The sequence below is a fragment of the Podarcis cretensis genome (genome assembly GCF_951804945.1).
Source record: "Podarcis cretensis genome assembly, chromosome: 4".
NCBI lineage: Eukaryota > Metazoa > Chordata > Lepidosauria > Squamata > Lacertidae > Podarcis > Podarcis cretensis.
Window position 1 is genome coordinate 55,210,283 of NC_137173.1, and position 22,513 is coordinate 55,232,795.

The 22,513-nt window shown below is 41.5% G+C and overlaps 1 protein-coding gene across 2 annotated transcripts in view; it reads left to right on the plus strand.

Annotated features, from left to right (window-relative positions):
• Positions 1-22,513, plus strand: part of TTC3 (tetratricopeptide repeat domain 3) — a 62,223-nt gene that overhangs the window by 36,612 nt on the left and 3,098 nt on the right. For both annotated transcript variants that reach the window (XM_079974879.1, XM_079974880.1), the window contains exons 28-45: positions 153-404; positions 1,390-1,436; positions 2,373-2,426; positions 3,730-3,806; positions 5,052-5,204; positions 6,041-6,908; positions 8,706-8,771; positions 9,283-9,432; positions 11,187-11,326; positions 12,588-12,656; positions 14,391-14,487; positions 15,548-15,648; positions 16,892-16,979; positions 17,287-17,391; positions 18,455-18,891; positions 19,833-19,950; positions 20,486-20,722; positions 22,240-22,326. In XM_079974879.1, the coding sequence (XP_079831005.1) occupies positions 153-404; positions 1,390-1,436; positions 2,373-2,426; positions 3,730-3,806; positions 5,052-5,204; positions 6,041-6,908; positions 8,706-8,771; positions 9,283-9,432; positions 11,187-11,326; positions 12,588-12,656; positions 14,391-14,487; positions 15,548-15,648; positions 16,892-16,979; positions 17,287-17,391; positions 18,455-18,891; positions 19,833-19,950; positions 20,486-20,722; positions 22,240-22,326 (3,146 nt within the window). The remainder of the gene's footprint in view (positions 1-152; positions 405-1,389; positions 1,437-2,372; positions 2,427-3,729; positions 3,807-5,051; positions 5,205-6,040; positions 6,909-8,705; positions 8,772-9,282; positions 9,433-11,186; positions 11,327-12,587; positions 12,657-14,390; positions 14,488-15,547; positions 15,649-16,891; positions 16,980-17,286; positions 17,392-18,454; positions 18,892-19,832; positions 19,951-20,485; positions 20,723-22,239; positions 22,327-22,513) is intronic.

A 22,513-nucleotide genomic window follows, 5' to 3' on the forward strand; every position in this document is an offset into this window, starting at 1 on the left:
TAGTTGGTCTAATTCTTGGAGATCTACCCCAAAGAATGCTTCCTTGAAATGTAAGCAGGTCAAATCCTTGTGTATGTCTGCCCTAGAGGGCAAAATATATTCTGTGATGTGAATCCACTTTTGGGTCTTACAATTTATATTTATTTTTGCAGGTTTAAAAGCTACAAAACAATTTTTTGCCAAGTATGGAACATGCATCTTACAGCTTGATCTTGACTTCATAGCAGTGCTGTGGAATGAGAAATATGGCATTAAACTAGGCAGGGAGTTCACCTGCACATCTCCAGATATGATAGATGAGCTATCGTTGATAGAACTTCGGTGTTTTTTATGGCTCTTAGAAGAGAACAGAGAGAATTTTCCATCTCTCCTTCAATACTTAGATGACTATTTTGATAACATGGGTAAGTATACTAGGATGACCAAAGGGAGTTTATTATCCCGTTAACTTTATCAATGACTTCTATAGATTTTGTGAGGGGAACAGTGGTGGGCAGCAATGAAAAGATTCAGACCAGGTGAATTGTAGGTTCTGTGCAGGTGGTTCAGCCCACGTGGGGAAGGAAATGCGAAACCCCATGTTCCATTATCCTTCTAATTGCAGTTGTGGGGAGATGCTGCTTTCTTTATGGGGCGGGTTCTGAGTTGGTTGCTGTGTATGGTGGTTTATGTATTCAGTATCACTTTAGTCACTTTAGTCAAGGTACAGTCGTACCTTGGTTCTCAAACGGAATCTGTTCCGGAAGTCCTTTCGACTTCCGAAAAAGTTCAGAAACCAGCCAATCGGAAGCTGCAGAAGCCGTGTCGGACATTCAGCTTCCTAAAAAAGTTTGCAAACTGAAACACTCACTTTGGGGTTTGCGGCGTTTCGCTCCAGCGGGAAGGTAAACGGCGTTTCCGTGCGCTGCTCTGGTTCGGCAGAAGCGGCTTAGTCATGCTGGCCACATGACCCGGAAGCTGTACGCCAGCTCCCTCGGCCAGCAAAGCGAGATGAGCGCTGCAATCCCAGAGTCTGTCACAACTGGACCTAATGGTCAGGGTCCCTTTACCTTTATGTTCGAGTCACAAGGCATTTGAAAACCAAGGTATGACTGTACTGATTTCAGCAGGACATAGGCAAGTTTCTTTTGATTCAGAACCATTGGCTTTAAGCAGCTAAAAATATACTCTGTTGTAAGAACTCAGGCCTCTTATCAAAGTGCTGTAATTATTTGGCCAACATGGTTAGATATCTCTATATAGTATAATGATTTAAAGCATATGCACAACCGCGAGAGGACAGTGCTATTTACTAAAGTTACGGCGCAGTTGTTCAAAACTGTTTAGAGCTTTGTGCTTTTGTCTTAGATTTTTGTTTTGTTTTTTAAATAAAATTTATTTTAAAAATAGATAATCGGTATACTGTAATAAGGAAGGAAGAGAATGCAACTGCCTCAGTAAGTTTTTATGTTTATTTCTTTCTTGAAATGGAAGCAAATACATTGCAATCAGAACCCTTTCTAATATATTTAGGTAGAGTGTTCCCCTTATATTGCACTGCTGCTTTTATAACATACATTTGTTGCAGAGTTACAGTGCAGTCCAAACCCACGGTCCGCCGGGATGAGAGAACTTTTCATTCAGGAGATTTTTGGCTTTGCCAGCTGGGCACAAGTCTCACCGTAGCTGAGCCAGAGATTTGCCGGAGTGCCCCTCACCACAGCTCAGCCGGTGGGACTTCACGCTAGTGAAAGACCCCCAAAAGGGGTGTTCTGAGGTGCACTGGGGATGATAACATGGAAAGACTTAAACCTGTTCCAAACCCCTTTCAGCCCAGTCACGGGATATTGGAATCTTGAGTACTCACCAAATTTCTGGTGCTTATCATGTTGCTTATTAGCTTGTTAGAGACACCGTGTATCCCTGTCTCTGCTGACATGGCTTGTCCTGCAGACCCTCCTTCTTGCATCCGTTAAGGGACCCTTCGTACATACACAGCAGGGCATGCAGCGTCGTCGTAGGCTCAACAGACTCCTGCAAAAACCTGGGCAAACCAATATGTATTTCCACTTAGCACCAAAATAAGTAAAGCGATAGCACCAATCTCACGTCTGAGGGAGGAGCATTTCAAAGGGGGAGGAACCACCACACGGCGATCATTTAGTTTTGGTGTTTGTCATCATGATAAGCTCTTACTGAAATAGTTCTACATGGCGTCATGTTGCTCTGAAGGGGGAAAGTAGAAAAGAAATGAGGAAACAGACGTAGGGATTTAGTTTCCTTGCTAGCGAAGGTGAAGAATGGAAATAGAATGTGCAAATAAAATAAGCAGTGTTATGGTAATATTTTTTCCTGGTGGTGGTCACTACTAAACCATTTCTTTTTCCGCCTAGAATAATACTATCAAAGTTAAAAACAGAAACCGAAAGAAGGCAAAGGAACCAAAGGTATATATTTCTTTAAAGGCATCCATGCTGGTAGGATGCAGCAAAAGAAGCAAAGCTAGTAAATGCCTATGTACTGTTCTCTCTTCAATTTCTTCTCTCCTTCCCTCTTTCTAGACTTCCTCAGGCCTGGTTCACATGCCAAGTTAGACCATAGCTGATGTTTAGTTAACTGAAATGCGAATGAGCAGTGTGCTAGTAGTGCATGCTGCTTAGATGTCCCTACTTTGCCCCTCACATGTCCCTGGCCATGCCAGAAGGAGCAAACCACAAGCCTTGGCTTCATCACATCATCCGAAGCTGGGCGTATGATTTGCCTCTCTCCAACCAGGCCACGACCAGCAAGCCAAGAACAGAGCTTGGTTCACCCCTTGTGGTTTGATGGGAAGGAAACAAACCTTGGGCCCAGGTTCAGATGAAACAACAAGGCAGGTATTGTGGCATGTTGCTCCTGGCATGGCCAGAAGTAGGGGTAGAGTGAGACCGGAACTTCTGAGCATCATGCACCAGCTCCTTAGTTTTTAATCAGTTGGGGAAAAGGCCATAGCTCAGTAGGAGGATGTGGGACTGGTCATGTTGCCTCTCAAAAATCCTGCAGACCTGCTGCTGGTCAATGTGGATAGTAGTGATCCTGTTCATCCTAATAGTCTGTTGTGATATGAGGCGGCTTCTTATGTTCCTGTCTATTATCAACATAATATTGCATACAAGCAGGACAGTAGATTTGGAGAAAAATGTATGCTTCAGGTTTAAAGAGTCACTCTGGATTGAGTAGTGTTCTTCCTGCTTTGTATTTCTAGTTTTGAATAATAAAATTTAGTGTGTATCCAGCTGCGTCCCACTGCTGCTAAAAGGCTCTCTGCTCCAGAGGTGGCTCCTGGGGATAGAAAGGAGGAAGAGGAGCTGGTTTTCTCTAATTCCCCCTTTCTCCTGCACCCCCAATGCCACTGCCACCTCCCATGTTGTTCCCAGTGGTCTTCCTATCCGTAGAACAGATTTGGAGTGGGTGGGAGGAGGGGTTTAAGAGGGAAGCAGTGAAAGTGGCCTCCCTCCTTCCTTGAAGAGAAGCTTCACTGTAACAAAGAAGCTTCTGTGAGTGGAGGGCACAGTTGAATATTGTGATCTACTTTTCTTACAATCACACTGCCAAACCTCATTTTTTGGCGGGGGGGGGCATTGAATAAATGTGAACTAGGGAAGAAGGATTATATAAATGAGTCTGTTGAATTCTGAAGATGGATTACTTCGTTTTAAAATTTTACCTGTCATTATGTAACAAGTTTCAATTCTTTCCTTGTTGATTTAGTCTATTTTAGTCCTGTCTGGTGGAGTTGGTACAGTAACTCGAGAGGAAGACAATATATTTTCAGAAGAAAGCACCTTGTAAGTTCTGGCACAAAAAATACATGGAGCATGCTCTTGCCAAAACACCTTTAGGCTACAATCCTAAACTAACCTACCTGGGAGTATGTCTGGTTGAATTCAATGGGACTTACCTTTGAGAACACTAGTACACTGTTAAATTCCTTTGATTCCAGTTAGAGTGTTATGCATGTTCCTCTATTTTTTTATGGCACCTGGAGCACATAGTGACATTTTATAAAAAGGAGATATAAGCCTTTGAACTGCAATTGTTACAGTGTATTTAAATAAAGAAAACTGAAAAATAAAATTTACTAATCAGTCAATAAAATTGCTAACCAGACAGCTTGAATGTTACCCTATTAATTTGGGGGCATTAGATATGAACATCTTAATTCCTCATTGTTACAACTTAATGTTTGTCCAGTGTCTTGGGAGACAGTGATACCTGAAAAATGTTACTTTTGAGAAATGAAACCCTTGTATTCTTTCTTCATCTATTGATTAAATGAGTGACTGAGAATAAGAGAGGTGCAGTATGGGTTTTTCTATGGACTAATTAATTAAGCCTTATTCCCCTGCAAATAGTTTAAGAACAGAATCCATGACAACTTGGAAGTGCAATGTGCCTTGTAACCAAGTTTAAGATGTGCCATGATAATATTTAAACATGACAAATTCTATTTATTGAATCTCTGTCCTTTCCCCCCTGAGGAAATCCTTTACTCCAGATTCAAATGCTACTGGCAGTTCCAGAGAAGCATTGTTATAATATTCCTGTTAATCTCTGCCATTGTATTTTTGAGAAGCCATTACAGATAATATCCCACATTAATATATCTCCATGTTCCATTTCTGATGACATAAGAGGGATGTTCCTGTCGTAATTCCTGGTGGGATGAATTGAACTTAATGGTCAGACAGATAGCAAGTAGAGCATTTATTTGCCGATATTAATGCGGTAACCCAGAAAGTATGTACTGTTGCCCTTACAGCTGAACTGCAAAATATCCAGACTATGCCAGTGCTCCTGTTATTGACTGTAAATTGTACAGCTGAGGTTGTTTTTTTTATTGTCTTAGTTTATTTTTATTCTGTCTTAATATTAATCTTACGCTTGAAAGCATGTCTCTTTGTTATTGTTACGGCCTATGACTAAAACAAATAAAATGGCTGTTGAGCTTTTTATTGTTCCCTGTGAGTTGGGAGCTTTCCATTCATAAGGAGCTTGCTCTTCTTAAAGTCTGTTCTTTGTCTTCCCAACAGTTTTATGAATCCACGTGACCCTTTCAGAATCCCAGATGGTCTTAATGAGCAGGTGGCGATATTTGAAGCTTTGTATAATAATTTTTCCTCCGGTAGCAGTTACCAGAGAATTTTGGACAATTACCCAGACCCAACGTGTGAAAGCTTATATGAGTATGTTTCCATTTCCTTTTCCTTCTTTATTTTCCAACAAGCAAAAAAATAACAAAGGTAGAGCTGGGGTCCCTTGGGTATAGGCATCATCCCCATTCCCAGAGGAGGAGGAGGAGGAGGATTGGAATTAAGAGTTTTCTCTCGAGTCTGCTCCCACCCAAGCTCCAAAATGGAATCTTTAATTCCCCTGGGTTTCAAAAGCAGCTTGAGGATTGAGCACATAGGTGCTAGCATGTGTTTCAGACTTTCCTGACATTGAAATCTTCCTATGATTACTAATGGTTATACTTGGGTGCTGATTACTCAGCACTAACAGAATTCTCTTGTTTCCTGACATTTACTTCTACCTTCTTGCTGCTGCCGAAGAAAGCAAGAAACGTGGGAAGTGAACTTTTTAGGGGACAGGCATTGGAAATACGATGGGGCACTTCCTTTCCCATGTGTTTCTTCTCTGAGGCGTTCCTCTCTTTTGTGTGCATCTCTAGTTCCTTTTTCCTTGACATATTTGCACCTGAAACTCATGCAGTTTTAATCGTTGCCACCCAAAGCATTGACTCCTGCTTTTTCAAGTTGGCAAAGGTGTTAAAAAATTCCTGTTGGTCCCCAGTGAGGAGGAGGCAAGTTGACACGATGGTCTTGGGCATCATAAGACACGGTTTGGTGCTTAGGGTGACAACATTATTCTATCAACTTACATAAAAAAAAATGTTGACGTGAGATCGGTAGGTGTTTTCAAACCTCTTTTGTCATGTATAAATTGGTAGCTAAAACGCTAATTGAGTTGTGATCGCACAGCTTCCTCTTGAACTTAGATATGACTTTGATTGCTTTCACAGCTATTTTTCTCAAATCTTGGAAGAACATGGCCCCATGGAAATTGATAATCCACTGTTAGTTGGAGAGTATGAACACTTTCCTGCGGAGACTCGTAAAATAGTAGAGGATGCTGGTGGTCTGAAATCATTCCTTCTGGAATCTCTACGTTTTGTTATGATTGGCAACCTTATTGGCTTGATGAAACATTCAGTGATGCTGAAAGAAAATGCGGATGTCACTGGAGCTGCAGAAAGGACTAAAAATGAAGAAAATTTCTCAGCAAGCCTTCTTAGTCAAGAAAACAGCAAACCACGTTTAAACCCAGCTGCTAAGGAGTTCCAGCCCACCTCATATATTAACAGTCCTTATGTGTCAGTATCTACTAATACTCCAGCCCATGATACTCTGGAATATATGACTACCAGCCATTCTGCTTTTAGTCCATTCGTTCCCACATACTCCCTTTCCACTCAGGTAACTGACATGATAGCAGCATCACTGCCTATGTCAGATGCCTCTTTGCCTTCAGCTTTACCCCAAAGCCACCCAATATTTCTGAATGAGATTCAGTCAAAATATCAGAATGAGAGAACGTTGCCAACGATTCCTGAAATGCTAGATATTTTGGAGCAATCTAATTATATGTATCCAGATGCTTTCCTTGATATTGATCCAGAAGTGACATCAAGCGAGGATGGCGAAGATATTCTTGTGGCGAAAGATGAGGTGCAACTGTCAGCATTGTCTGACATTTGCTCTTGTGAAAATAATCCTGATAACATTGAGAATAATAGTAATGAAGCTGGATGTGACTCTGTTACTAAAATGGAAACCAATAATAAGTCTGTAGCAAGAAACAAACCCCGTTCTAGGATGATTGCTATTCAGGTGAGAATAATAAGCTGTGCACAGTATTCGTTGAGGAGCTGACAGTGTTTTTGTTTTTCTGTGTTGTATGTATGAACTCTGGAATGAGTTTCATTGGTGTGGGATATCAGTTTGCTTCTTTCAGTGCCTGTTCGCTTGATAAAGAATATAATTATAGACATGTTGTCTCTAATATGCTAGCTACATCTAGTTTGCTATGTTCATCTCAGTGTGTAAAGAAGTTTCATCTTTTAAAGGCATGGGAAAGCAATATAAATTACTATTTCTAATATTTTTTAAAATATCTGTGTTAGACTTGAGAGTCAACGTGGACGTAGCTTTCAAACATGGTACCCAAAACTAAGTTCATTAGGTGGACGCAAGGCCATTGTCGCAAGTTTCCCTTGTGCATCTGTATACTATCATCTGTGAAGAACACAAGTGACTATTTTGCCATGTGAAAAGCTGTTGCCAGCTTCCTGCATGATAGTGGACAAAACAGCACATGATATCCATGTATGGCATTACTCATGTGTCTGCCCCCCCCCCTTCTACAGCTGTATTCTGTGTATGAAAAATGTGTGGAAAGTGGTTTTCACTGGAGTCAAATAGTGTGTTAAGATTAGTGAACTTCTAGAAAAAAAGTGGACCTGGAATCAAACTTGCTTGTTTTCATTTTGCATTTGGCCCTATTAGCCTCATATTGCTTAAAGAACACAAGTGTAATTTAGGGAGCAGATTTCTGCAATGTTTCTATAAGGCCAGTTTCCAGCAGGGATACCTTCTGTGCCTGGAATGGCACCTGGCTTCCAGTTCTAATGACCTTTAAGGTTTGTTAGCTCTCCCTCCTTTCCTGATGCCTGCTGACCAAGGACGGATCAGAGAGGAGAAAGACTTTTCTAGGCCACTCTCAGGCTATAAAAGGAGACCTGACCGAAGGATAGGCTTTTTGTGCTTCCCCCTTCTCCCACACTGCATTATAATCCTTAGTCTTGGCACTGTATGTTACCTTTATGGTGGACTCCTACAGACCTAGAGTGTGAGAGGTGCTCATTTCCACCGACTTGCCATGACAAATGTCCTTCCCCTCCCTCCCGTCAAATGGATGGTTGAAGACAAGTTCACAGGTTTCTTTTGAAGAACTGTTAGGAAAATATTATTGTTCTGGCCGACAATTAGCTGTTTGTATTTGGGATGTGGGTGGCGCTGTGGGTTAAACCACAGAGCCTAGGACTTGCCTATCAGAAGGTCGGCGGTTTGAATCCCCGCGACGGGGTGAGCTCCCATGGCTCGGTCCCTGCTCCTGCCAACCTAGCAGTTTGAAAGCACGTCAAAGTGCAAGTAGATAAATAGGTACCGCTCTGGGGGGGAGGTAAACGGCGTTTCCGTGCGCTGCTCTGGTTCGCCAGAAGCAGCTTAGTCATGCTGGCCACATGACCTGGAAGCTGTATGCTGGCTCCCTCGGCCAATAAAGTGAGATGAGCACCGCAACCCCAGAGTCGGTCATGACTGGACCTAATGGTCAGGGGTCCCTTTACCTTTATTTAGGGACTGTGAAACTCTTGTTCACATGCTGAGTCTGCTTTTCTTTATTACCTTTGCTACTTCAGTTTGTGGTGGCGGGCTTGCAGTTAGGCACCACTCAGAAGTTATAAAATCAAATAACTCAATTTAATGAGCTTTCTGGGTGGTGGTGTTGAGGAAACACAACTACGTACATATTTACTGGGCAAAGGAACAATCTATGGGAAACACATTGTGAAATGTTGGGATATAACTAACCTCTACTGAAACAGTTTCTGGCTCTTTGCATTTTAGGTAGATCAAGAACTAGCAGACGAGGGAATCAATACTTTGCCTTTTCATCCATATGAAACCCAACAAGTAAGTGCATGAGTGGATGTCCACAGATGGCCCAGTGAGGAAGCAAAAGCATACTTCAGAGTATGTTTTAACAAATGAAAAATTCTATTATGTAAACCTCTAAGCTGAAATATCCATGAGCCTTGCTCACAGATAGTACCATCTCTTTCTCTCTCTTTTTAATTACTTAGTTTATTGTTTCTTTTAGTTGATTTTCCAATTTGGTTAAGTATTAACTTCTGCAACGTGGCTAAGATTACATGAAATACTTTTATCTCTGTTGGTTTAGTGGCTGTTATGTACCTGCACTTCTTTGTAGAAATAACTCAAGAAACTGTGCTAGCTCTGTTGGAAATTTCATATTCCCTTGACATGATTTTTCTCATATCACACATTTTGAAAAATTTAAGAACTTTATAGGCAATAAAAATTTTTGGTGACAAGAACAGTGATTATACTGTGCCTTATATATACGGACTATAACTTCACTGTTGTAGCATTTAAAATTTGATCTGCATACTTCTTTTTTCAGGGAGATATGTTACGTATGGAAAAAGAACACCAGGTTCTACAAGAGCAGCTTAAAGAAGCAGATGAAAAATATGTGCAGCTTAAATATCGAAGCTCTGAAGAAATCAGTGTATTAGAAGCTGAGATTTTACAACTTGTTCAAGAAAACAAGGTAATAAATCTTTATAATATCAAAGAAAAATGGCCATCAGTACAGTTGAAACTTAAACTCCTAAACATAGTGAGTTGGCTCCAAAGACATCCTTCTGTGAGTGTAAGGTCTGCCCTAAAGGATTTTGGGGACAGCTAGCAGCAAAGCTGCAAATCTTGTACAGTGGGGCCTCGCAAGACGAAATTAATTCGTTCCGCAAGTTTTTTCTTCTTGTGAGTTTTTCGTCTTGCGAAGCACGGTTTCCCATAGGAATGCATTGAAAATCAATCAATGCGTTCCTATGGAGACCGTCCGGGGACAAAGGGGAAGCGCCGCGCGCCTTCCCCTCTGTCCCGGACCTGTTTAAAGCAAGGGGCGGCGGGGAGAAGATTGCTTCTCCCCGTTGCCTGCCCCGCAATCTCCGGGGACAGAGGGGAAGGCGCGCACGCCTTCCCCTCTGTCCCCGGACCTGTTTTAAAGCAAGGGAAGGGGCAGCGGTGAGAATCGCTTCTCCCCGTTGCCGCCCCTTGGTTCAAAAGGGGTCCGGGGAGAGAGGGGAAGGTGCGCTGCGCTTCCCCGCTGTCCCCGGAGCTTGCGGGGCAAGCTTCGTTTTGCGAAGCAAGCCCATAGGGAGATGCGTCTTGCGAAGCGGCTAAGAAAACGAAAAACTCCTTCGTCTAGCGAGTTTTTTGTCTTCCGAGGCGTTTGTCTTGCAGGGCACCACTGTACTTGTGTACCTTGGAGTAAATCCCATTGAGTTTAAGGGAATGTACTTCTGAATAGACATATATGGACTGCACTGAACAAATGCAGATGATGACCCACTTAATAATAATAATAATATTATAATAATTTATTATTTATTCCCCAGCCACTCTGGGCAGCTTCCAACAAAATATTAAAATACAATAGTCCTTCAGAGATTAAAAGCTTCCCTAAATAGGGCTGCATTCAGATGTCTTCTAAAAGTCTGGTAGTTGTTTTTTCCTTTGACATCTGGTGGGAGGGCGTTCCACAGGGTGGGCACCACTACCGAGAAAGCCCTCTGCCTGGTTCCCTGTAACCTCACTTCTCACAGTGAGGGAGCTGCCAGAAGGCCCTCGGAGCTGGACCTCAGTGTCCTGGCATAACGATGAGGAGGTGGAGACACTTCTTCAGGTATACTGCAGCGCATCCACAAGTATAAGATGTCAGAGGAAACAACTTACGGTAGCAGCATAAAAATATTTGCAGAACAGTGCTGGTGGCTGTTTTTCTTCCACTTACCTATCTTTGGATCAAAAGTATCACATGGAAGTGCCTTCCACTGAAAACAATGGGATATGTGTCCCTGTTATGGCAGTGGTTTGTACAGTCCCATGGCTTGCTCAGTATACTATGTTAGTATGCTTAGTGGCATTTGCTCCCCGTCCCCGCCAAAGTAGAATCTCCCCCTGTATTCGAAATGGAGTGACTAAATGCTTTTTGCTACACAGAATGAATAACTTGCTTTGGAAGGAAAAGTCAAAGCTGCAGGTACACAAAATGCTTAATACACTTAAGAGAGGGGTCTTCAGTCCTTTGTGTTCAGGATAATGGCTAGACTTCACAACCACATCCTTCTCTCCCTTTGGATATATTCACTATAAAATATGTTTGTGTTTTTTTAACATTTAAACAAGTTTCACATAACAGAAATAATAATAAAAATGGTACAATCAGACAACAAAATAAATATATTGTTGGACTTGGGAGCTAAGTTTCTGTCTTTGACTCCCACCTCCCATATTTTATAGCTCACTAGAAAAGAGCTGGATTGGTTCCATCAAGATGCAGAAACAGAAATGAAAAGATGGCAACAGGAGAAGAAGGAAAACCAAGAAGGATTAAAAGTAGGAAAGAATAAAATAAGGAAGCTAACAGAAACCAATGAAGGGTAAGTTTATCCTGAAAGTGAAAGCTGGTTTGCGGGAGAGGGTCATAAGGGAAGAGGTTATGCAAGTCATTGCATTTTTGCACATCTAAACTTGTATCAATAATACTACTCACACTTAATTCTGCTTATTTCAATGCTTGCACTTAACTGACCACATTTGCATGTTGTGTTAAACCACAGTTTACCATAACATACGCAAGCAGGAGTGAGCTGCAATGAGCTTCCGATTTGCACACTCCTAACTCTACTCTTGCATGGCCAAGCAAAGGAGTTTGGAAGCTTTTCCTTCTGCCTTTGGCTACTATGGCTTGACTGACAAATTGTGGCCAACATTGGCTGTGGCAATTTTAAAACAGACCAGTTACAGATGTGTTTCTGGAGCTGCCTTGATTTAAACTAAGGTTAACCACAGTTTATCCAGGTTCAGATGAGACTGGAAGCTGTGGATAACAAAAAGCAGAAACAAATGCTTCCTAGTGCCTTTTCTCTGGCATGAGTAGAGTGAGGAAGCACAGAAACCTAGTGTATTGTTCAGCAAACCCTTGTTTAGTGAGGCATGTGAATACTGTGATGTTGGAATATCATGAGACTATATGGATACTTTGTGAAGATGTGTAAACCCGCTATCTCCACAGTACTCAAACTTACTGTAGTTCTAGAGTGCTTGCTTTTAAGTCATTTTCTAGTCAGAACATTTTAAGGCCTGCTCCTTATATTTTGACTTGTCTTGGCAGAGCGTAGCAGTGATTTTGGCTGCCTACCCATGAATTGCTTTCTCTTTGAGACTCTGCCCTGGTCTCTGTCTTCCCTTCTATTATAAGATTTATATTACAGCTCTTGATGCAGAAAACATTGGGTTGTATCCAGTTCTGCCATTGCAGGAGCAGAACAGACTTCCACGTGCACAATGCGACTTTCACTTCCCCTCCTCCCTCCTGCATGCCATCAAAACCAGCTCCAGAAGGATTGAAGTACTACACTTCAGAGTAGTTTTTTGGGAGTGCACAGCCAGCTGCAGAGACAGCGGAGGAAGGAAAAGTCTTTCTGTGTGAGGGAAAGTTTGTTTGCACAGCACTGGATGCAACCATATTCCATCTTTTAAATAGTAGTTTGGGGTGAAAAGAAAAACGGGCTTCTAACAAAATGAAGGTTTGGGGTACGGTTAATGTAGTTAGCTAATTTTGTTTTGAATGAGTGTATTTATTTACTTATTTTGACGTGAACCTTCTTTTTCTTAAAACCTGCCTGTATAACAAAACAGGTACATGAGAAACATTGAGGAGAAGGATAAGCAGTACAAACTACATTTGGATGAATTCATCGAGATCAGGTAAGCTTAAATTTGCTTTGCTAAGCAGTTTTTAATTGGACACTATAAGTTCTCTCAAACTGCTATGGTAGGTGTCAGGGAAGAGTTAGAAGTTTTCAGTTTCTCAGAGGGAGAAAGCATTCCCCAAGGGGGGAAGGAGAGCAGTGAATCTAATAGAAGGGAGCAAGAGGAACAACAGGGAGGGACTGGCTGTTCCCAGGAAAGGCAAGGGTTGAGTTCTAGCTCAGATTCGGAGGAGGGGAGATACAGGCCAGCTATAGCCAGGAGGTTAGAAAACAGAGCGGGAAAACAAAGGGAAGGGCGCCTTCGCCATTTTGAGAGTGGCTGGTCACGGAGAAGCAGAGCTCAGAAGGTATCTGAAAGAAGTGACTCTGAGGAATAATATTTAAGAACCATTTATAAGATTGTTAATACGCAATAAAAAGTTATAAAAGAACAAGAAGCGTTTGTGTGGTGATCTGAAGAGGACAACGACCAGGCCTGACAGTAGGGTTAGGAGTATGTCGCTCTGTTCGAATGCTCAGAATTTATTTAAGCTGTGAAAGGCATGCTGAGTGGGACGACTCTGGGCGAAGGTGTGTCCCTGTTGAATATTGCACAAGGAAATAATAAAGCATAAGAATCATATTAAGCTATTATGTTTGAATAGTCGCAATGAAAATTCCTTTATGTATTTCCACTTTAGTATTAATGAACTATATGCTGTATTTCTCAGTATTAATGCAGTCCAGAAAGATGTGTGGGAACAATAGGTTAATGTCCAGTACTTCATGGTTTCTTCTCTTTGCAAAGGATATTTCAATTTAGTTACTGCATAAACCCAAATATTAAGGGGATTAATAAAGGAGAATAAACTGTCCAGATAAATGGTGAAAGCTCTGCTGTTCTAATATGCAGCATAGATTCTTAAATAGCTACGTATATGCTTTTATGTACTTATTTTGAGAGAGGATGAAGGCGGTACCGCATAGTAGTTAAGGGCATAGACTGAGGAGTTGGATGTCCAACCCAACCACCTTGCTATCCCTAAGCCCCCACTTGTGACATTTTGATGCATTGCCTTAGAGCAGTGGTTCTCAACCTGTGGGTCCCCAGATGTTGTTGGACTACAACTCCCATCATCCCTGAGCTCTGGCCTTGCTAGCTAGGGGTGATGGGAGTTGTAGTTCAACAACATCTGGGGGCCCACAGGTTGAGAAAGGCTGCCTTAGAGGGTTGAAAAATGAAGTTTTAGGACTTAGAAAAACCATTGAAATATGTAGCAGTAATATTTTTAAAGAAAATGTGCTTGTTTGGTTGACCTGAAATTTAAGCCTGTATTAACAGCCTTCACCATAGTGGCACCCTGCTTATGGAACACTCTCCTCTCTGAGGCATCATTAGCCCTCTTTTTGTTTTGGTGCCAGCTTAAAACTTTTGTTATTTACCCAAACATTTGGAAATGGTTAAAGTGTATATTGAAGTTTTGTAGGTGCCATGTAGTTTTCAGATTGATAATGGCTGTAATTTTAATCGCCCTTGTTTTCTGATTTATGGATGATGTCCGACTAACCCATCAGTCAACCCACTGAAATCGATAGACTGAAGTCCATCAATTTCAGTGGACCTGCCATATGACTAACTTCCGTTCAGTGAGTCTACTTGGAGTTAAAAGTTAGTTGAATATAGCCCATTGCGTTTAACTGAAATCTCTGTCTGAAAATAAATAAGTAACCTTCTGAATTTACTCCCTAGTAATAAATTTGAAAATGAAAAAGTAAAAAGGGAGGAGCTTATAAAGAAAAGACGGGACGACCACCAGGAGTGTGTTGCACGAGCTATCGCAGCTGAGGTAATAACATGCTGTTATTGTACTTCCCACAAATTCCTGCCCACTTTTGATTACCATTAGAAGACTGCTGTAACGCTTCATCCTTGCCTAGAAATTTCCCACTTAAAGAACTACCGTATTTTCCTGTGTATTGGACGAGGTTTTTTTTTTACTAAAAAATCATGTAAAAAAACTGGGGTTGTCCAATACATGGATAGTGGCATTGGTGGTTGGCGGGAGTGCGGCTTCTCCCGATGCTGCTGCCCAAGGGAAACACTCCCTGGATCGTTTCCCGTGTGCAGCGGCATTGGGGGAAGTTGCCCTCCTGCCAACTGGCTGGCTGTGGGAGCACAATTTTCCCCGATGCCTCTGCGCACAGGAAATGATCTAGGGAGTGTTTCCTGGCCGCAGCTGCATGGGGGGGAGAGGCTCAACAACTTTGGGCCATCTCCCCTCATTTTCTTAAAATTTAGTCCCCCAAAATAGGGGGGTGTCCTATACAGCCCCCCAAAATAGGGGGTGTCTTATAGATGTAAAAGTACGGTAATACTGTGACTGTTCTGAAAGACTCCAGTTTTGCTGTATAACCAGTGGTGCTCAGAATTTTGCACGTGGACAACAGTATTTTGTATTCCCCACTGTAATGTTTCCTCCATGTACCTAGAAGTGACTGGTTGTTTTTTTAAGGATAACGAGAAAATTTCATGTCCTTTTATGATTTTTAATTTCCTCCTTTTGCTGTTTTATTGGCTTGCCGCAATAAATTGCATAACCTCAATATTATCTGGATTCATTGGTATCATTGCTAGTCGTATTAGGCTGCCAGACGAATAGGGTGCCTTTGCAGTCAAATAAATGAATTTTAAACTCAGAGCATAAGATTGTTTTTAATGTTGAGGAACAAAACAATAACCTAGTAGGAAGGACACAGCCAGTAGCTGGGACAGTGAAGCTACCTCATTAAACATGACAGTATTTCAGGCAGGTGAATGAATGGAAATGTTTAGAATTGGTTATACCATACAGAAGTAACGTCCCGTAAGATTTTTAAAATCTAAACTCAGTTAATTTTATTTTTTAGGTTTCTGTGCTTGAAAACTGGAAGGACACCGAATTATATAAATTAGGCAAAATAGCAACAGATGCGGAAACTTATCTTAAGTATCTGAAGTTCATGACAAGGTATGTCTTTGAATATGAGTATGCCACAAACGAAGCATTTAAATAAGATTGCTTGAAAGTTCTCTCAGAAGTACCATCATCTTTTCTTTCACTAAAACGAGAACAGTGGAACCTCGGGTTGTGAACGTAATCTGTGTGGGAGGCACATTTGCAACCCACAGTGCTACATCTGCGCATGCGCGGTTCACGATTTGGTGCTTCTGTGCATGTGCAAAGCACAATTTAGCGGTTTTGTGCATGCGTGAGTGCTGAAACCTGGAAGTAACCCGTTCCGGTACTTCTGGGTTCAGCACAGTGTGCAACCCGAAATCGCGTAACCTGAAGCGTCTGTAATGCAAGGTACCACTGTATTGCATAGAAAAGTAACATGTATTGAACTTTTTGGGTTGTACGTTGGGACCATATTTGACTTTGATCCACTATATTGGTACATTTTATATTAGTTCACCCAATCCTACATATGATAATGGGATTGTCTGGAGAAGAAAAACAAAGTTGCAGTAACCCAAGTTACAAGGAAATGATATAAAAATAAGGATTCTTTAAATACAGGGTATACATGTAAGCTTATGTATTTTTGGAAAATTACAAGTTAGAAAACATAAATTCTCCAAGCACCAGCCACTGAATAAAAATAACGAAGTTCTCCAAACAATATAGATAAAATAATTGACATGATCTCCAGGATTATATATTGCTTTGTGCTTCTTCAGAATCAAATTGGATTATATATATATATATATATATATATATATATACACACACACACACACACACACACACACACACACAGTAGTTAGAACTTGAAGAATTCATGTTGTGTATTGTACACTATACAATTTTATGTACTGTTAATGTTTAAATAATAATAATTTCATTCCCACTTGGGACCCCGTGACTTTGTCTTTCAGTACTTATATTTGGAGACCCCCTCTGTGTTTTGCTATTGTCTAGAGAAAGCCATTCTTTGAAGCCTCTGGAGAAAAACTGGAGGACACATACTTTAAAATGTTACAAACTCTAGTACTTCAGATGAGTCTGGGTTACAGTGTTCACTCCAGGTGCTGGAATATATATCTGCTGTCCTGGCTAGACAGTAAAAATCAAATCTTTTCTATGGATTAAAATACTGGAATGCCATTTTGGGGTAGCATTATTTTTCTTGAAAGTCCTTCTTAATTTCGAACTATTACCATGGCATAGAACTAACTAAAATTTTGTGTCTCTCTCCCCCCGCCCCCAGCCACTCTTCAGTACCCCAGTTGAAGTTACAAATTAATTCTTGGGAGTCCTTTATTTCTAATACCAAAGACGAAATTAGGAAAGTAGAGGTATGTCTATTATGTAAAATACAGGTTTTAATAGCTTTCTCTTTTTGACAGAAGCGAATTAACTTACTTTGCAGATTTCTGTATACGGACTAATATGTATAGATTTCTCCCTAGGAAGGATTTTATAACTTTTTTTCCTTTTTAAAAATGTGTCCTATTTACATAAGAATATAGAAGAGGTCAAACTAGTGTTTCTGTAGAATCCTATCTGAAGCCACTGGAAGTTTAGCTGAGCCATAAGAAGAGTTGCCTTGCTAGAGAAACATTACTGCTCACTTCAAATATCTCCCCTCTGTTCTTTTTGCAGAGGCAGTTTGACGAGAGAATTTACATGGTGAAAAATGGTGCCTTTCTAGATAGTATCTCCAAAGTGGAAATTGCAGAACTTCAACCTCCGAGTGTCCTCTCATCCGTAAGTCTTTGTTAACTGTTTTGTGTCGAAAGCCAGTGCGCCGTGAAATTCTCATTATAGACTGGATGCATCTAAAACATAAGGTAACATTATATCTACGTTGTAGCACCTCCATCTTGCTCATGCGAGCTTTCCAGTGCATTGATGTGTACCAAAACAATTCATGTGGCGAGGGGGGGAGGAGACACAGTGCCACATCCCAGTGGCTTCCCAAAGTTGCATTTCCTGGGGTGAGGTGCAGCCTCAAAGAGCCTCTTTCTTGAGACCCCAACACTATTTGGAAGAGCAGAGGGTGGTGAAGAGGGTCAAGAAGCCCCTTCCCATCTTCTTGCTTTCAGATCTTAAGCCCACCTGCCACAGTTCAGCAGCACCTTCATTGAGGAGCCCAGGGATGTTGAAGTAGGAAAAGGGTTATGGTGATGATTCATTCTGAAGAGAGTGAAAGGCACTCTGACAGAAAATCTCAAGGCAGTGTTCTGCTTATAATTTTAGCATCTATGGGATAATGTGAGAAGAGCAGATCGCATCTTTAGAATCTTACTTTTCCAAAAACCCAATGGTGTTGCAGTGCCCACCTGGGTAAAGCAGATGAAGCTGAAACTGTATCTTTTTGTCTTAATTTTTAATGGGCAATTTGATAGTGAAGACTTTATAGGGAAATTTTTAATGTTTGATGTTTTATTATGTTTTTATATCTGTTGGAAGCTGCCCAGAATGGCTGGGGCAATAATAATACAGTGGTACCTTGGTTTTTGAACGTCTCAGAAGTCGAACGTTTTGGTTTTTGAACGCCAAAAACCCGAAGTGAATGCTTCCATTTTCGAATGCACCTCGGAAGTTGAACGGCTTCTGCTGAGTGTCTCAATTTTCTCAATTAAATTTGCAGACTGCCCTTTGCGCCTCGGTTTTCGAACGTTTTGGAAGTCGGAATGGTTACATTCAAAAACCGAGGTACCACTATAATAATAATAAGAAAGCCACCCTGGAAGTAGCAGAAGCTTGAATTCTTTAAAATGCTTGAAAATATTCCTCACCTTATTTGGGATATTCTTTTTCCCCTCAGGTAACACACGAGAGGCCTCCTATTAATGATCCAGCCATTGTAATGTATTCAGCTGCAGCCCCACACCTGCCCTCTAATTTGTTTGCTACCTTTTCAAGTTCTGACGATGATAATCCTCTGCATTCCATAGTTAACAAGCATATGGGAAATAAAATATCCAAGAAAGATTCTAAGTACTCTCTTGCAAATAAAGGCTTGGAAGAAGTGTCTCCTGACTGCAGAGATATGTCACTTTCTGATTACATATGTCTACCCCAGTCACCAGGAAACTCTAGAAGATCTATCCAGGACGCCCAGCTGCAACACAGCAGCCAAGAAGAACCACCAGCAGCAGCTGCAGGGCTGGACCATGCTAATGCTATAAGTAGGCCAGCGCTGCCACAACCATATGAAGCCGTCATTGATCAACTCATAATTATATTTCCTCACCTTACAAGGTATTTTCCATCAGTTAAACCAATTCCTCACATTTCTGCTGGAGACCTCTTGGTGTATGTTTTTTCCCTTCCTAGTTCAAGCTGCTACCTTGTCCCTGATTTTCAATGTAGTAACCCTGGCACATAACCATCTAAAAAGATAACGTGGCAGAACAATCCACATTTGCTTGCTTCTGACTGCACTTTTTCTAGGTTAAACAAGAGCTTGTAGAAAAATGGCAGCTGCCCTTCTTGCCATTCACATGAGCACTATCTGACAACGGCAGACACACCTGTTCTTTGTGGTCCTTCATCATGGTCTTTGTCTCGATACAGGCAAACTCCGGACTTGGCAGCAGTGCCTTATCATCCATATAGCTATGCATTGCCATCAACAGAAGAGTAGTCCCCAGTTATTTTTACTTTGCATTCCACTGGTTGGTGTAAGCTGAGCAGAGTCTTGCTTCAGGATACTGATAAGATTCAGTTTTTCAATGACCCTATTGCTCAAATATTTTCAGTCCTATAGGGCTTGATGCTGACCATTTGTCGTGTTGAGTGTTTTGCCTGCATGCATTTTCCTGAAGCAGTTTTAAGGGAATCAAGTGTTCTTCCAAAATGCCATTTGACTGTATAGTAACCTTTTGAACTTGTAGTGGAATCCTGACCGTCTATTTCCTAAACACTGTTGGAAGCAAATTAGCCAGGTTGCTTTTGGGTAGAGATGAATTGATAGCTGGATATTGGCTCCTTATTTGTAAAAGAATATGTTTTTAGAGAGTCAGATATTTGAGTCAGATATTCCAGGGGGCTAACATGCACCTAAGCTTTCTGCAAGCCATCTAGAGATCTATGTTGTTGGCTGACCAATATAGATATCGGGGGGGGGGGGAGGCTCTTTGTGACATCGCTGTATATTCACACTGCTAACAAATGTATAACTTTTCTTCCTCCTGCTGCAGATCAGATATTGGAAATTTCATCAAAGAAGTCCAAGTCAAGAATAGAAACGAATGGAGCACAGCTGAACTCCTAAACAGGGTAACAGAATCTATTTTGGATCATCCAAGCAAGAAAAAGGTAAGTTGCCAGAAATGTTTGAAATGCTGAAAGCACAAATTATGGTTAAAAAAAAAAAAAATGTGTGTGCCAGGGCATGGGGTCTCTGTGGTACAAGGAAGTTCAGGTTCCTGCTCTTTGTCTAAGTTACGAAATAGAGGAGCTGCATCTATGGAAGTCCTTGCCTTGGATTGATCCACAAAGGCAGCTAGGTCAGGTTGGAGAACCAGTTTTGGCCAAAGCGACCACAGCCAGACATCGGATCAGTAGCAATTCGAGGGTGGAGGCCAGGGGTGTGGGTTGCAAATGGTCTGCTAGGATGGCAGAACTGAGTATAGGGCTATAGGAAGCTGCCTTATACTAATACAGTTGCTCAGTCTAGCTCAGTATTGAAAACACTGATTGGCAGCTGCTGCCTAGGATTTCATGCAAGGCCTCTCCACCAACTCTACCCTGAGATGCTGGGACTTTTTGCATGTGAAGCATAAGCTCGATCACTGAGCTACAACCCTGGTATTTTCTTAATATGTTACCAGATTTCATTATCTCTCTTTAGGTTCTCCCTTCTTCGGAGAAAATCGAAGGGGCATCTTCCACCACTTCTGGAGGGAGCAGAAATCAGACTCAAAAATTGCTGAAGGCGCCAGGACGAAGTGTGTCTAACCTCTCCAAGTCTAAACTTGCTAATGAGAAAACAAAGAAGACGACTCTCCCACCTCCGTCAAGTCACACGCCTTGGAAAACTGTTGGAGAAACATCAAAATCAAAGTGGAAGAAATCAAGTGATGCCGCTGTAGGTCTTTGTATCATTGTCAATGTTAACAGTAAAAACAGTGAATAATTTTATATGCGTAGTTAGGCAACATTTGCTTTTAACTAGGTTGTATCCATTGCTGCTGTTCTCCTTGTGCAGCAGACTTCTTCTTGTGCAACAGAATGTTCTCCTTTCCACTTACAGATCTTCAAAATCTGGGGGATTCAGTTTTTGGGAGCAAGATGGGAGAGGAGATGAAGGGGATGTTCTGCTGCCTGGAATGGAACTCTGTTCGTGTAGCATTGAATAGAGCCCTCTGCCCCCCCCCCCATCTCTAGCATAGCATATGTTTAAAAGCAAGCATTTAGCCTTTAACTTTGTAGAAGACACTTGATAAATGCCAGAGAGGGTGAGTTGGTAAAAAGATCCCTTTTCTTGAAAATCCAAAAACTTTCTTCTCTCCCAAATATGGTACCCTTGGTTTTTAGAATACTGAAATTTAACCTTCCTCAAAAGGTACATAGAAATCTTCTAGTCTCCTGAGCTCTCAGGGAAAACCTTCTGGCATGTTAGCTCCTCGTCAGTCTTAAAATATTTTGTAGGCTTCCTGTTTGGCGGCTGTATCCAACGCTGCAGTTCTGCTGGTGTAAGGGACTTTAACCTGCATGCCCTCAGAATCAGCTCTGGAGAGTTGGGAGGACCCACAAGAGCAGATTTTTTTTTGTGGGGGGGGGGCACTCAGGGAGAGGAAATGGAAGTTTCATTGTGCCAGCTTAAGTCCGCTGGCACAGCATTGGAATCAACAGTCAAAGATTATCATTATCCCAAATGACTTGCTTCACAAATGAAGTCAATTTTAAAATGTCAGCAATGAATTGTTCAGGGGTCAGCAAACTTTTTCAGCAGGGGGCTGGTCCACTGTCCCTCAGACCTTGTGGGGGGCCGGACTATATTTTTTTTGGGGGGGGGGGGACGGCGACGAATTCCTATGCCCCACAAATAACCCAGAGATGCATTTTAAATAAAAGGACACATTCTACTCGTGTAAAAACACACTGATTCCTGGACCGTCCACAGGCCGGATTTAGAAGGCAATTGGGCCGGATCCAGTTTGCCTACCCATGAATTGGATCCAAAGGTGTCCTTCTGTGAACAAAAGGGTATTTTTTTTCTTGAAAGGCGCTTGGATCCAGTAGAAGCTTCTGTGAATGGAAGTGAGGTTAAGGAGACGATTTTCAGATACTGTTTTCACGCCACGAGAGAATTTCTAACTCTGGAGTAGATTTTCAGGTAGTTGCTGAGGAGTCAAGCGCACTCTGTTGCTAAATAGGAATTTGCTCAAAGAACTTGGGATCTAGTTATACATCCAACTCTTCGACTCTAAAACAGGCTGGATTTTTGTGTTCTCTTCCCAAATTAAGGTTGGAGACAGCCTGTGTCTGTAAAATGGTTCAAAATGATTATATCTGAATAGTAAATGTAACATTATGGAAGCTGCTAAACTGGCCAGTTTGGAACCTATCATATGCTGAGTCAAATAATTGTTCTGTCTATAGGATAATGATCCCTGTGTAATATGTCACGATGAACTAACTACCGAAATGCTGCATGTGCTAGACTGTGGACACAGATTTCACAAAGTGGTAAGTGGAATCATAAATCCAGCAAGGTAACTTGTATTAGTTCTGTTGCTCGTGTCTTTGTAAATTTGTAGATTGCCCTCCAAAGGCTGCACACACAGGCACTCCTAACATTTTGTCTAAATAAGTGTGTTCGCTGTGGTGTAAACCACTGAGCCTAGGGTTTGCTCATCAGAAGGTCGGCGGTTTT